This window comes from Echinops telfairi, unplaced genomic scaffold (genome assembly GCF_000313985.2).
Source record: "Echinops telfairi isolate 266 unplaced genomic scaffold, ASM31398v2 ScPeMD7_41;HRSCAF=154, whole genome shotgun sequence".
Classification (NCBI taxonomy): Eukaryota; Metazoa; Chordata; class Mammalia; order Afrosoricida; family Tenrecidae; genus Echinops; species Echinops telfairi.
In genome coordinates, this window is record NW_022103939.1 from 1,850,054 (window position 1) to 1,864,464 (window position 14,411).

Sequence of the window (14,411 nt, forward strand, 5' to 3'; positions counted from 1 at the left end):
GCAAGGCTAAAGACTCCCAGAGAGTTCCTTTGAAGAAAGAAAAAGGACTGGAACTTGTGTGCAAACTTTAGAAATGATGAGACAAGGGGGTGAGAATCCTGGTCATTGTGAATATGGGACTAATAAAAATGTTTTGATTCAATGCAATGACCCAAATATTTATTGAACATCTATTGTGGGTGAGGGTTTACTTATGGCAATTAGTTTGTTTTTGGAGTATATGAAAGTCATTGTGCTAGTTCATGTTGTTAAGTCTCAGTATGTTTATTTCCAATGATTATAATCAATATCAATGAGCCCACTCCATACCAGGTAGAAGATTGGCTACATAGCTTAAAAGTTTCAAAATTGTTAAACTAGAAAATCAGCATGTCAAGAGAGAACTATTTGAAAAAGCAACAATTGTCTTGGAAAATATTTGTTTGGCTTCTATGGATACTCCAGGTCTTGCAGGGAAAATGTTGAACATAAGTAATTCCACTGGCACTCAGAGTGAAGGAAATGATAACAATAGAATCAAACCAAATGATATGTTGACTTGGGATGCAGGTGGAAAAGAGCACCCTTTTACTTTGGGGAAAGCAGGATAGATTCTTTTTTATGGGTGCCTCTGATATTGTAATTCAAGGATGGAAGGGACTAGGAAATAGGTAAGAAGGGTGGCTTATAACCTTGGTGGAATAAACTGCCCAAGAGGAATCATTGTAGCTCCAAGCATGATCCAAGCGATAACTGTTAGATGCCATGGAGTTGACTTCCACTCCGAGTGACCCCATGCTCAGCCGAAGGAAACACTGCCCGGTCCAGTGCCGTCCTCGCCCTTGTTCTGATGTTTGAGTTCATCGTTGCAGCCACGGTGTCGACAGTCCATCTTGTGGAGGCTCTTCCTCTTTTTAGCTGACTCTCTATTTTACCAAGCGTGTTGTCTTTTTCCTGACAACATGTGTAATGAACTCTCACCTTCCTTATCGCCAAGGAGCAATATAGCAGAAGCATATCTGGTAGTTCCCAAGAAAAATAGAATGTTAGACTCTGCACAAAATCTATTGACCCAGGCTGCATTTTAACAAGACCTTTGAAGATCTCAGGTCTTGAATGCCCCATGAGGCAATTTTCATCTTTTTCCTTCCAATTTCCACATCTTATCACTGCAATCTAACTGACATCAAAATTTTCAGGCCAACTCCAATTTGGGGTCTGTGCTCTGGGCAAATAGATCTCAGAAGGAAAATAAAATCAGTTGTCACAGTGAGATGGGGGATCCAGAGAGAGTATGAGAAAGTTACAGTGAGGGTTACAGATACTCTGACTTTCTTTTATATTTTTGGTTTTGCTTTGTTCTTTTATTTAAAAAAATTATTTTATTAGGGGCTCATACAAATCTTATCACAATCCATACATACATCAGTTGTGTAATGCACATTTGTACATTCATTGCCCTCATCATTCTCAAAACATTTGCTCTCCACTTAAGCCCCTGGCATCAGCTCCTCATTTTCCCTCTCCCTCCCCACTGCCTCATGAAACTTGATAATTTATAAATTATTATTTTGTCATGTCTTACACAGTCTGATGTCTCCCTTCACCCACTTTTCTGTTGTCCATCTCCTAGGGAGGAGGTTATTTGTAGATCCTTGTAATTGGGAGATAGGCTGGATGAACAATCTGGAGGAGAAAACAATGAGACCAGAAGTTCTGCGGGGACATGGGAGAGGGGGAGGTGGGGGGAAAGGAAATGGTGTTAACAAACCCAGGGACAACGAAACAACAAGTGATCCAAATCGGTGGTGAGGAGGGTATAGGAGGTCTTATAGGGTGTGATCAAGGGTAATGTAACCAAGAGGAATTACTGAAACCCAAGTGAAGGCTGAACATGATAGTGGGACAAGAGGAAAGTAAAAGGAGATAGAGGAAAGAGCTAGGAGGCAAAGGGCACTTTTAGAGGTCTAAATAAAGGCATATACATATGTAAATAAATTTATATATGAGGATGTGGAAATAGATCTATGTGCATATATGTATAGGTTTAGTATTAACGTAGCAGATGGACATTGGGCCTCCACTCAAGTACTTCTTCAGTGCAAGAATACTTTGTTCTATTAAACTGGCCTTCCATGATGCTCACCTTCCCGACACAATTGCTGAAGACAAAGTGGATACATAAGCAAATGTGGTGAAGAAAGCTGATGGTTCCCAGCTATCAAAAGATGGAGTGTCTGGGGTCTTAAAGGCTTGAAGGTATACAAGCAGCCATCTAACTCAGAAGCAACAAAGCCCACATGGAGGAAGCACACCAGCCTGTGTGATCACGAGGTGTTGAAGGGATTAGGTATCAGGCATCATCAGAATAAAAAATAATATCATTGTGAATTAGGGGTAGTACAGAGTGGGGACCCAAGGCACATCTGTGGGCAACTGGACATCCCCTTACAGAAGAGTCACAGGGAGGAGACGAGCCAGTCAGGGTGCAGTGTAGCAACGATGAAACATACAACTTTCCTCTTGTTCTTAAATGCTCCCCCCCCCCCCACACACACACACACAAATCACTGGTACAGATAGGAACTGGAAACACAGGGAATCCAGGGCAGATGATTCCTTCTGGACCAGTGTGGAGAATGACGATATCAGGAGGATAGAAGGAAGGTGGGGTGGAAAGGGGGAACTGATACTCTGACTTTGGCTATGTGTGTCCATTGAGAAAAGTAGTCTAAGGGTTTATAGCATTACAGGACATTGCTACATGCAAAGACTGAGAGGGGGAGGCATATAATGATCACAAAAAAAATATCTTGTTGTTGTTAGATTCCGTTGACCTGGCTCTAAGTTATAGCAACTTTATATAGAACAGAAGAAAGCATTGCCGATGCTGGGTCATCCCTCAGAATCAATGCTTCCTCTGCTCTCACTCTCTGATCCAGCCCACAGAAACATGCCCTCTTCCATTGACCCTTTCGTTGACCAAGCACAAGGTCCATCTCCATTGAGTATAAAAAATATCATATGAGTGTACAATAGAGTAGGTACAGGATTGGATGCATAACTTGTACATTTTGGTGCAAAATAAAAAATGCATTAAAATTACCAAGAGTTTCAAGATGAAGATAGCAAGCATTAAATCAAGGGCAGAGCCTTTCTGAATGCGAGTGCCTATGTGATTGCAAAGATTATGTGCCCCTTAAATCAGTTTTAACTAGCTACTGTGATTGCCGAATAAGCCTTGGGTAATTATTATGTCATTCTGCATAATAATAGAGTTAGTTATTGGGTGGCACAAAGGGTTAAGCCCTGGAAACTAACTGAAAGGTTATCAATTTTAATCCACCCAGAGGCTCGTATGATAAACAGCCTAGCAATCCACTTCTAAAAGATTGCACTCAGTGAAAACCCTAGAGCGAGCAATTCTACTTTTATGTATATATCTATAAATCATTTTACTGGGGCCTCTTATAGCTCTTATAACAATCCATACATCAATTGTATCAAGCACATTGTACAGATGTTGCCATCACCATTTTCAAAATATTTTCTTTGTACTTGAATCCTTGGTATCAGCTCCTCTTTTTTCCCTCCCTCCCATCCCACCCTCGTGACCCCTTGATAAATTATAAATTATTTTCATATCTTCTCCCTTCACCCACATTTCTGTTGTTTGTTCCCCTGGTGGGGGTTGGGGGTGTTATACGTTGGTCACATAATTCTACTTTGACACATATGGGAGTGACATGAGTCAGCATTGACTTGACAGCAAATGGTTATAATAAATTAATCCAAAATATTATTCAAGTGTAATATTCATTCTTCACAATTCCTTTTGTATCTGCCGTTTTATTTTTCCTTCACTCAATGTGTGTATCAGAAGCAATATCAGGGAAGAAGTCCAGAGGTGATACATAACTTGAGTGATTTCACCCTTGGACTTCTCAAAGATCACACTTATCATATGCCCTATGCCCCATGATTATGTGACCTTCCTCACCAGGTTTCTGTCCCTATTCTCCCATCTTCTGGCTCCCAAATTATTATTTTACACCTTATCAGCCCTACAACATGGAAGAAGAACAGAGAGCGTTCTTCTCAAAGGGAACCTCTCAGGCACACCATTTTATCTCAGAAGTCCACAAAGGGAATGGAAAACATTGTCTAACCTCCTCTGCCTGCCCTGGCTCATCTTACATTTACTAGACCAGGGAGAGAGTTCTCCCACCATTTCTTCATGCAATACAGCCCACTCTATCTGAAAGTGAAACACAGAGCAAAGAAGAGATGAGGGAACAAGGGGTTTAGGAAAGAACTGGCTTGGGGAAACTGAAATTAACACCTACAGCCAAATTTATGATCAGTAAAACTATCGTTTGGTGTTGGATCAGTATGGAAATAAATAAAACCCCCCAATGCTAAAATGTCTCACCTCTTCTGTGTTTTCATGTAATTCTCTCATCCCTCTCACACATTAAATTCCAGGTTGAAAGGTCAGTATACATAGAAAAGGCAAGACTCACACCTGAGCTTGTATGACCTTGAATGGTAAGATCCTTTAGGATCTGATCTATCTGTCCTGGAGCAAACACCCCCTCCATCTGAAACTTGTGAAAAGTTAGTGGAGAGATAGTGAGAACTAAGTAGAATGTACTAGAACTAAGTGGATGAGCCTTGTCTGGTGTGATGGGAGCCGTAGTCTTATTCTTTATTCTTAAAATCTGGGGCAGATTCTACTTCTAAACTCTGTGCTCTTAGATCTGAATTCATGAGTTTTCCACCTGGGCTCTAAGGGTTAGGGATGGCCTTGGATTGAGTTATGAAATCTGGACTCAGCGCTTCAGCCTTAAGGCTGGGTAATTTGGATGCACTGTGCTGATATGGATCTTGGAGAAATGTTTCTCCATCCTCGTCATCACAGGGAAAGAGATGGAGCTTCATTTTCTCCCAGGGGAATCAACAGTCTCTCCAGGGAAGTTTCTTCTCTCCCCACACCCCACCTTCCTAATCCCAAGGTAAATGCCCTTCTTTTCCCACAACAACATTGAACTCAAACCAATCAGATCCGATGTTGACCTGGCCTTCGAGAATTCTCTCTCAGAGACATAAAGTCTAGCCCTTGGTTGGCTTTGTGCCTGCATAAGGCTCGTTCTGAAGTAACTGTCCACACTAGGCCATTCAGCCACCACTTTTCTGAGATTTGAGGGGTGAGTTTGAATCTTTTTATGTCTTCTGAGTGTGTTTCTATGTCTTAGTTTTCTAAGTCCTACAAATGCGTTTACACTTGCAATAATTCTGACTGTGCCTCTGTGTGATTCTCTCAGTCCCTCTCCTTGTGCCTCGGTCTCCCTGTGCCTGTTACTGCCTGCACGTTTTGATTTGTTCGTCCTAGGATGGAGAAACTTAAGACAAAAACAAAAGTGAAACAAATAATAATGTAAAACCCCCATATTTCCAAATCTCATTTTCAAAAAGATTTTCTCCAAAAGAATAATATTCATCTAAGTGTCCCGTGTCCTCTAAGCTAATTGCTAATCTATATACAGAGTAGAATCAAGCTAATTCAGCTTAGAATCAAGCTAATTCAGAGTAGAATTCAGCAAGAAACTGGGGAACATATTTCACCAATCAAGGAAATTGTTAATCTGTTTTTATAGGTACAATCAATCCTTGAGGTTACCCGAGGGTCATGTACCAGACTGTAGTCAATGCCAGCAACGTGGTCAATCATTGAGAAGACTACGAAACAGCCAAAAAGCAGGATTATGAAGAGGGTAGTCAGATATAGCTGTGAAGGTTTTATATGAGACAGCTTCAGGGAGTTATGTGCATATGGATCATAGCATTTGGAGAGGGGAAATGAAATTAATTAATTTACACTCCTCCAAGCCCTTTCTTTTCCTCTCTCCCCAGTCTCCTCATAACCACCAAAGTCCATTTCTTTTGGGGTGAAAACTGTTGCTCTTGACTTTTTTCCCTTAGTATTAATCATCTCAAACAGTGTTTGTTTTTATGAGATTGACTAACTTTGGTGAGTATAATATCTCCCAAATTGTTCATTTTTGAGGAAAGTGCAGAGATATAATTTGTGGAGATTCAACAGAGCTGGCTCGTGAAGAAATATCTGAGAGTGAAGAGAGTAAGAGAACACAGGTTCGGAGCCTGTGCTCAGAGTCATTGTGCACTTCCCTCCGTAGCTGTCATTTTTGATATTTCCTTAGCTGGACAATTCCTCCTTCCATTGCCCAGCAACTATATCAGAGCATTTTTTAAGGTTATACATCCACACAGCATTTTACATCAATTGTGGATAACCACAAAATTAAAAAATCATATTTATAACTGTTGAATCTGATCTGATCATCAGAAATAATTCAGCATTTATACCAAATTATGAGTGCAAATTCCCACTTCACTGTTAGTAGATTACGTTAGTCTTTTTTCATGTTGATTGGGATTTAGTTATTTCTCTGTGATTGTTTGACCACTAGTGAATACACTAATTTAACCCTGTGGCTTTTATTTCTCTGTGAATTCTAGATTAAATCTGTTGTTACTTTTGGAGTCACCTACATATTTATTCAATAAATTCTCTGGTTAGTGCTTTTAATCTCAGAGTTCATGTGTATATCTGGATGCTTTACCAGGAATGACAATAGCCTTCATTGCGCTTGTTCATATTTATCCTTTTTTCTATTTTACAAAGTATACAACTTCCCCAAGTACCCCTTTCTTCTTAGATTCTTAATAAGCAAGCAAGCAAACAAACAAAAAAACTCACTGCAATTGAAACAATTCAGATTCTAGCTAGTCTATAAGGGGTTTCCGAGGCTGTAAATCTCTATGGGAGCTGGTAGTTTCAACTTTCCCCCATAAAACCCTTGGTGGGTTTGAACCAGCCACTTTGTGATTAGCAGTCCAACCCTTACCTGACAGTGTCACCAGATAAAACTCGCTTCGTTCTGATGACTCCATCCTAATAAGACTGGAGTTTATTGTCATCCTCACAGAGATGACCACACAATTCACTCCATGAGGAGGCAGTGGATTTAAACTATAACCCAGGCCCTGCAAAACTGCCTAGGAAGCCTTGAGTACATGCACTTTACCTCTCTGGGTCTTGTGTCTTCCTATGAACTAGTTTATATGTATGAAGTGCTTCACCAATCATGCACTCTTTTTTACAATAGTTTTTGAGACAAATGCATTTTTATTTGCAATTTATATATGAGGAAACTTGACTTTGTGAATGTTAAATGAACTGCTTTAAGAAACACATAGAATAAGCTGTCAATTGAAATTCATACTAAGGTCTTTGGAATCCATTTGTAGCTCTCTAAAACACTGCGCATATAGTATTAATTATCTCATTTATTTATTATATCCAAAGAAGATATTTATTATTAATTTTAATTTTCATGTAAAAACAGCGACAGAAAATCAGAATACACAGAAGCTACCTGTATCACATATCGATCTGGGCATGGATTTTGATCCAGGTTTGATTTATACCAAAGTTTTTAATCTTATTTTCTTCTTATGCTGTTTTTCATAAAGATTGTTCAATCTGAAGTATCTTCTTTCTATACATGCAGAATTTTAGGATTCTGAATACAGATGAATAGATGAAAGAATAGAGTGTCTCTCACATTGTGTGTGTGTGTGTGTGTGGTGAGGATCTGGGAAGGCTGAAGATGCTACAGGTGAGAGCTAACATCAACTTTTGTTTTCAAATGGCAGGTGAAGACTGGTCTCTGCTATTGATGACATGGGAGCCAAGGCAAATGCAAGCCTTGATCTCTTACCTGTTTTCCTGACTGGCATTCCTGGCCTGGAAGCTCAGCATGGCTGGCTCTCTATCCCCTTCTTCACCATGTACATCATAGCTATTGTGGGCAACAGCTTAATCATGGCAGCAGTGCAAGCAGACCATGCCCTACATGAACCCATGTATCTCTTCCTCTCCATGCTGGCCATCACTGAAGTGGGTGTCTCTATATCTACACTACCGACTGTCATGGGCATCCTTTGGTTTGATGCCCGCCAGGTGGACTTTGATGGCTGCTTGGCCCAAATGTTCTTCATTCATACCTTTTCCTGCATGGAGTCAGGTGTCTTATTGGCCATGAGTTATGACCGCTTTGTAGCCATCTATAGTCCACTGAGGTATACAGCAATCCTGACCCTGCCCCGTATCATTTCCATAGGTTTGGGCATTACACTGAAGAGTATGGCCCTCATGGCTCCACTTCCGATCCTTTTGAGGCAACTGCCCTATTGTCATACTAATATCCTCTCCCATTCCTATTGTCTCCACTCAGACCTGATTCAGCTGCCCTGTGCTGATACTAAGCTCAATAGCATCCTGGGATTGGCTATTGTCCTGGCTACTTTTGGGCTAGATTCACTGCTCATTGTGGTCTCATACGTGCTGATTCTTTATACTGTACTGGGTATTGCCTCTGGTGAAGGAAGGAGGAAAGCCCTGAACACATGTGTGTCACATATCTGTGCAGTACTTGTGTATTATGTGCCTATGATTGGCGTGTCTGTGATGCATCGTGCTGCCAAGCATGCCTCACCCATGGTACACACACTCATGTCTAGTATCTACCTCTTTGTGCCTCCTGTACTCAATCCCATAATCTACAGTGTTAAGACTCGGCCAATTCGACAAGGAATCATCAACTTGTTCATACGTAAGAGAGAATTGCTTTGAATTATCCCAAATGAACAAGGATTTTCATTCAATACAAAAATCCTGATGGTATTTCCGCTATGAGCAACACTTCACAGTAGGCAATTTTAAGAGGAATGGGGGGGGGGGAATGAAAGTCTTGCCACAGACTTGACTTACAAGAATTATCTATAAGCTATTCTATCTCACATTTTATCAGTGTGTGTGTGTGTTTGTGCACAGTTCTATAACTTTCTTTCTAAACAGATATTATCATTAAGGGCATAGATTATGAAGCTTTCTTTTCTTTTAAAATTTCTAGCAAAAAATTGGACCAATTGTAAGCTAATAGTAAAAGCTCAAGTTTTAAAAATATTTGTATAAAAATAAAACATTTTTCATTCTAGAGTTGTGCTAGGCTAGATTCTCTAGGGAAGCAAAACTAGTGACATTTGTATGTGTATGTATATATAAAGAGATTTATATCTAGAAGTGGCTCACACAGTTGTAGAAGTGGCTAAATCCAGTCTGGTTCAAGGCTTCCATACTTAAGACTTCTCGTGACACCTATAGCTACTGGGGCTGACAAACAGGAAGCAGGAAGATGAAGCAGGAAGCCCAAGGGCTAGTGAACGCTGAGCTGAATTAATCCATGATTGGCTGAATGAATCCAATGTCCACAGTCTGTTGATTTCTCCTGGGATAGGTAGATGATATAACAAAAGATCCGAGAACCAGATGCATGATCCAAATCCAGCAGAAATGAGCTAACTTCCATACACTATCAATTTTTACTGAGTAGGCCATATAGTTAAAGAACCTTTCTTCAGTGGTATCAAGGCTATCGCCAGAATAAGGAGGCTTATTTTTCCAACTCCTTGACTGTTTCACAAAGGTCCCATCATGAAGTTCACCACACCAGACTGTGTTAGATCATATCATGGGAGAATCCTGACCCATCATACCTAACTACCACAAGAGTTTAGAACATGATTAAGAATATATCCAAGTAAAGAAATATTATCCAAGAATATTCATATGAATAAGGTAAGCATACTTGCTGTGTCCCCATATTGTCATGATTTATACCTGTTTTTCTTAGCATCCTTATTAATAGTACTCCTTTTGCTTTCAAAGGTGTCCTTGTTTAAATAACATAATATATATTAAATTTACTTATGAAATGTTCTAGGAGAAAAAAAAACAGATTCAAGCATATTCCATGGGGACCCTTTATTAAGCTGTAAAGAGGATGAAGACAACACAGACATAATTATCAAGGATGAGGGAAATAATATTAACACAGTATACAAATTTAAGGGACTCTACCAATTTATGGCCACTAAGCTAATTATGTGTGATAAATTATAAAGGATATAATCACTATATATAAGGAGAGAGAGAGAGATTTAAAGTTTATAGGATTGGATCTATGACTTCAATAATGATATGATTCTATATGTAAAAAACACTGAACACCCAACAAGAAAATGTTGGAAATAATTGAAAGTTTCAGCAGTACGTTAGGGTACAAGATAGTGTACAAAATCAGTCACATTTCTATACACTAAGGAAGATAGCTCTGATTTCTGTTGTTTTGAAATTAACAAAACAATGGCTTTTACAATAGCCACACAAAAGATGAAACTCTTAGGAATAAACCTAACCAGAGAAACCAAAGACTGTAGAAAGAAAACTCCAGAATATTACTGCAAGAAACCAAATGAGACCTACACAAATGGAAGAATGTTCCATGTTCATGGATAGAAAGATAAAATTGTTAAAAATGTTAATACTGTCCAAAGCAATTGATAAATACAATACAATTCCAATCCAGATCATTCATTAAAGAAATGGAAAAACTAATAACCAACTTTATTTATTTATTTATTTATTCAACATTTTTTTGGCACACAATTTAGATATCATACAATTGAATATTTCAATCATTCAATCATATCAAGGGGAATTGTACTATAAGCACCACGTCTATCTTATCGCACGCCCCACTGCCCCACCCATGGTTAAATCGTCTTTAAAATTAGTTGTGTAATCATGATCAGTTCTATGCTCCTTCCCATCTTCATTAGTTACTCCTGAAACCCCCTTTCCTTCCCTAGCACCCACCCCCCACCCTCGCATTCCCTGTAGCACCTTGTATCAGTTTATACACCGATATTATTATACCTCCACTCCTGTGCTTCACATCTGGGAAACTCAACAGGTGATGATGGAAACCAAATCATACCAAGGTGGGAAGGATAAGACCATAATAGTATAAGGAAAAAATACAAATTATGCATGAGAGGGAGAAAACCCCCATAAAAATTCAAGTAGCCAGGGAAGAAATTTCTGTCATGGAACATCTAAGGGATGCTTGCACACAGAACAAATTCAGGTCATGTCTATGGTGAGGTCAACGGAACAAGTATTGAGTTCAATCCAATATAATGAAGATTACAATGGTTTCTGCCTGAGAAGTAAGACTGTTTGGGACTTTTGCCTTTGGCTAGAGCTGATCTGCCAGCAGCTCTGTCTGTCTAGCTACTGTGTCGGTAAGATTTGGATTCTCACTGTACTTTATAGCCTTCTACAAATTGTGTGCCCATAATTTTAGCTCTGATACTTTTCTCTTCACCATATTCATATTCTGTAATTAACATCTTTGGAGCACACAAGCGGGTGTGCTTCTTCTGTGTGGACTTAATTGACACCTTGCTTGATGGCTCCTTTTACAAGCCTTTAAGACCCCAGACGTTATTTCTATTGATACATGACACCACCTACCTTCTTTCTTTGCCACACTTTGCTGTAGCACCCTTACCTTCAGTGATCATTTCATAAAGGTGAGTATTGAGCTGGGCCACCAAGATGTAAGAACTAATTGTTCTTAATTTGGAGCCAGGATTCAGTGTGAGCCCAGAACTCACTTCTGGATATGCTTTTATATGTACATAATTTACTAAAACTTGGGAACGAATACATATGTCATATTATCCCCTAGTTCAATCATGTCAAACCTATTTGTATAATTTCTTCTATAATCAGTCTCCAAACATATTTTTCCTTCCTGGGCTTCTTGACATCATCTCTTTCTTATCCTCCCCACCCCTCTATATCACCTTTCCCCCTTGCTATGTTTTCTTACCGTATTGGCTGAACACCCCTTAGTTTAATTTACAGAAATAAAGAACAAATGACGCAGCTTTGAGAGGGTGACCCCCAATTGCAGCACACCTCTGAGATATACCCGAATATGCACAAGCATAAGCAAATATAAAAGAATGATCATCTCAGGATTACCAGAATAATATGTCTCAATATGCCTATAGGGCATTGATGTAGCACAATGCTGTTTGTCTGCCAACCAACAATATATTGCTGTTGCTACAGCTGTCTTCTGTTTCCTCAGACACTTTGTATTTTCTGGCTTGAGTCCTCAGGCTACAAATGTGTCTGAGGTAGCTTCCAGTTCAGCCAACGGAGTTCCTGTATGGTGGTCTTACTGATGCACCTTCTGGAGCATGCTGTGTGCCCTGATTATGCAGAGTTCAGTGTCCCAGTGCTCTACAATACACGGTCTGGGTCCCCAGGACATCCCTAGATTACCTTGATCAATTGTGCCTACCCACAAGCTGCACACCAGTAAGGATCTTCCCCACCTAATGTTCCCCAAAGAATCTTCAATCTCATTGTCTGCTGAATGGTAGCCAGGTGGAGCTGAGGTGAGATCTTCCAGAGAGGGAGGCAGCCCTGTAAGAGGAATGAGGCTTACTGATAGTAGAGGCAGCTCAGAAATGGGGAGAGGGATTGGTCAAGTTTTAGGGAAACATAGGTGCATGTCTGTAGAGGGGAGGGGAGGGAGGGCTAACTTCCAGGTACTGGGAGGAGAGATTGAGGATGCTCTTGGGAACATAAGCAACTTTATATGTAGAGGAAAGAAACCCAGCAAAAATCAAAGCACTACTTAAGAAGAACAAAGTAGAATGTCTCTTACTTCCCAACTTCAAAGCCTATAACATAGTACTGTGAAAATAGCCACATACTAGTACAATTATGGATAAATACCCAATGGAAAAGAATAGAGAACCCAGACAAAAATTGGATCACCTACAGACAATTAATTTTCAACAAAGAACAAATGCATTAAATTAAGTGGAAACGCTAGCAAAATCAACAAAGATGTTGACAAAATCAGAGTTCCACTGCCGAAGAATGAAAGAGGACCCATACCATATCCCATATGCAAAATAGTACTCAAGATGGATTAAAGACTTAAATGTAAATCATGGAACTATAAGGTTATCAATGAGAAAATAGGGGCAAACTTAGAGGCCCTAAAATGGTATGAACTTACTACCAAACAATACACACACACACAGGGCAGAACACAAAATAGATAACTAGGATCTTCTAAAAATAAGACACTATGTACATCTAAATACTTAGTCAAAATAGTATGAAAATCAAAACAACGAGGAGATACCACTTTCCACCAGCATCGATAGCGAAGTTCAAAAATATAAAACATTACAAATGCTGAAGAGGTTGTGGCGAGATTGACACCTTCATTCATTGCTGGCAGGATAGTCAAACTGCAACCACTGTGCAAAGTGAAATAGCATTTTCTCAAACAATTTGGAATTGCAATACCACCTGACTCAGAAATCAATTGCTTAGCATATACCATAAAGACACAAGGACCATTGTACATCTGGAAAACCAGGGGCTCATGTAACTGTGAAGAAGCTGTTTGTTGGTGGAATTAAAGAAGATACTGAGGAACATCACCTTAGAGATTACTTTGAGGAATATGGAAAAATTGATACCATTGAGATAATTACTGACAGACAGTCTGGAAAGAAAAGAGGCTTTGGTTTTGTTACTTTTGATGACCATGATCCTGTGGATAAAATCGTGTTGCAGAAATACCACACCATCAATGGTCATAATGCAGAAGTAAGAAAGGCATTGTCTAGACAAGAAATGCAGGAGGTCCAAAGTTCTAGGAGTGGAAGAGGAGGCAACTTTGGTTTCGGGGATTCACGTGGTGGTGGAGGAAATTTTGGACCTGGACCAGGAAGTAACTTCAGAGGAGGATCTGATGGATATGGAAGTGGTCGTGGATTTGGTGATGGCTATAATGGGTATGGAGGAGGACCTGGAGGAAATTATGGAAGTGGAAATTACAATGACTTTGGAAATTATAGCCAGCAACCATCTAACTACGGTCCAATGAAGAGTGGAAACTTTGGGGGTAGCAGGAACATGGGTGGACCATATGGTGGAGGAAACTATGGTCCAGGAGGCAGTGGAGGAAGTGGGGGTTATGGAGGGAGGAGCCGATATTGAGCTTCTTCCTATTTGCCATGGCCTTGATATGAACCATGGACAAGTATATTCTGCTGCCACAAAGACTAAAGTTCTTCATTTCAACAGCTGAGGAAGGTGTCTTGCTGCAGGTAACTAATGAAGAAGTGGTCAACCACAGAATCTTCAAGAACTAAGAAATTCTGTACCATCTGAAAGTAGTTCTTGTTGGTGATGTTCATCACCCATGTTCATCACAGCACTGCTCCCAATAGCAAGCAGATGGAAACCATCTAAATGTCCACTGTGAAAGAATAGATAAATTACCTTTAGTACACGCACACAACGGAATAGTGTTCATAACTAAAGAATAACTATGAAACTGTGAAGCACCTTATAGCATACATGAATTTAGAGAAAATTATCCTTACAAAAATTAATCAAT

At 39.7% G+C, this 14,411-nt stretch overlaps 2 protein-coding genes across 2 annotated transcripts; both read left to right on the forward strand.

Annotated features, from left to right (window-relative positions):
• Positions 1-7,747: 7,747 nt before the first annotated feature.
• On the forward strand, positions 7,748-8,698 carry LOC101658232 (olfactory receptor 51L1-like). Its single transcript, XM_004717084.1, has one exon. It carries the CDS (start codon positions 7,748-7,750, stop codon positions 8,696-8,698), a length of 951 nt encoding a protein of 316 aa, XP_004717141.1.
• A 3,451-nt stretch (positions 8,699-12,149) lies between these two features.
• Positions 12,150-14,194, forward strand: LOC101657911 (heterogeneous nuclear ribonucleoproteins A2/B1-like). The gene is made up of 2 exons (XM_045290536.1): positions 12,150-12,235; positions 13,351-14,194. The coding sequence occupies exons 1-2, from the start codon at positions 12,150-12,152 to the stop codon at positions 14,006-14,008; spliced, it is 744 nt and encodes a 247-aa protein (XP_045146471.1). The 3' UTR covers positions 14,009-14,194.
• Positions 14,195-14,411: the final 217 nt, after the last annotated feature.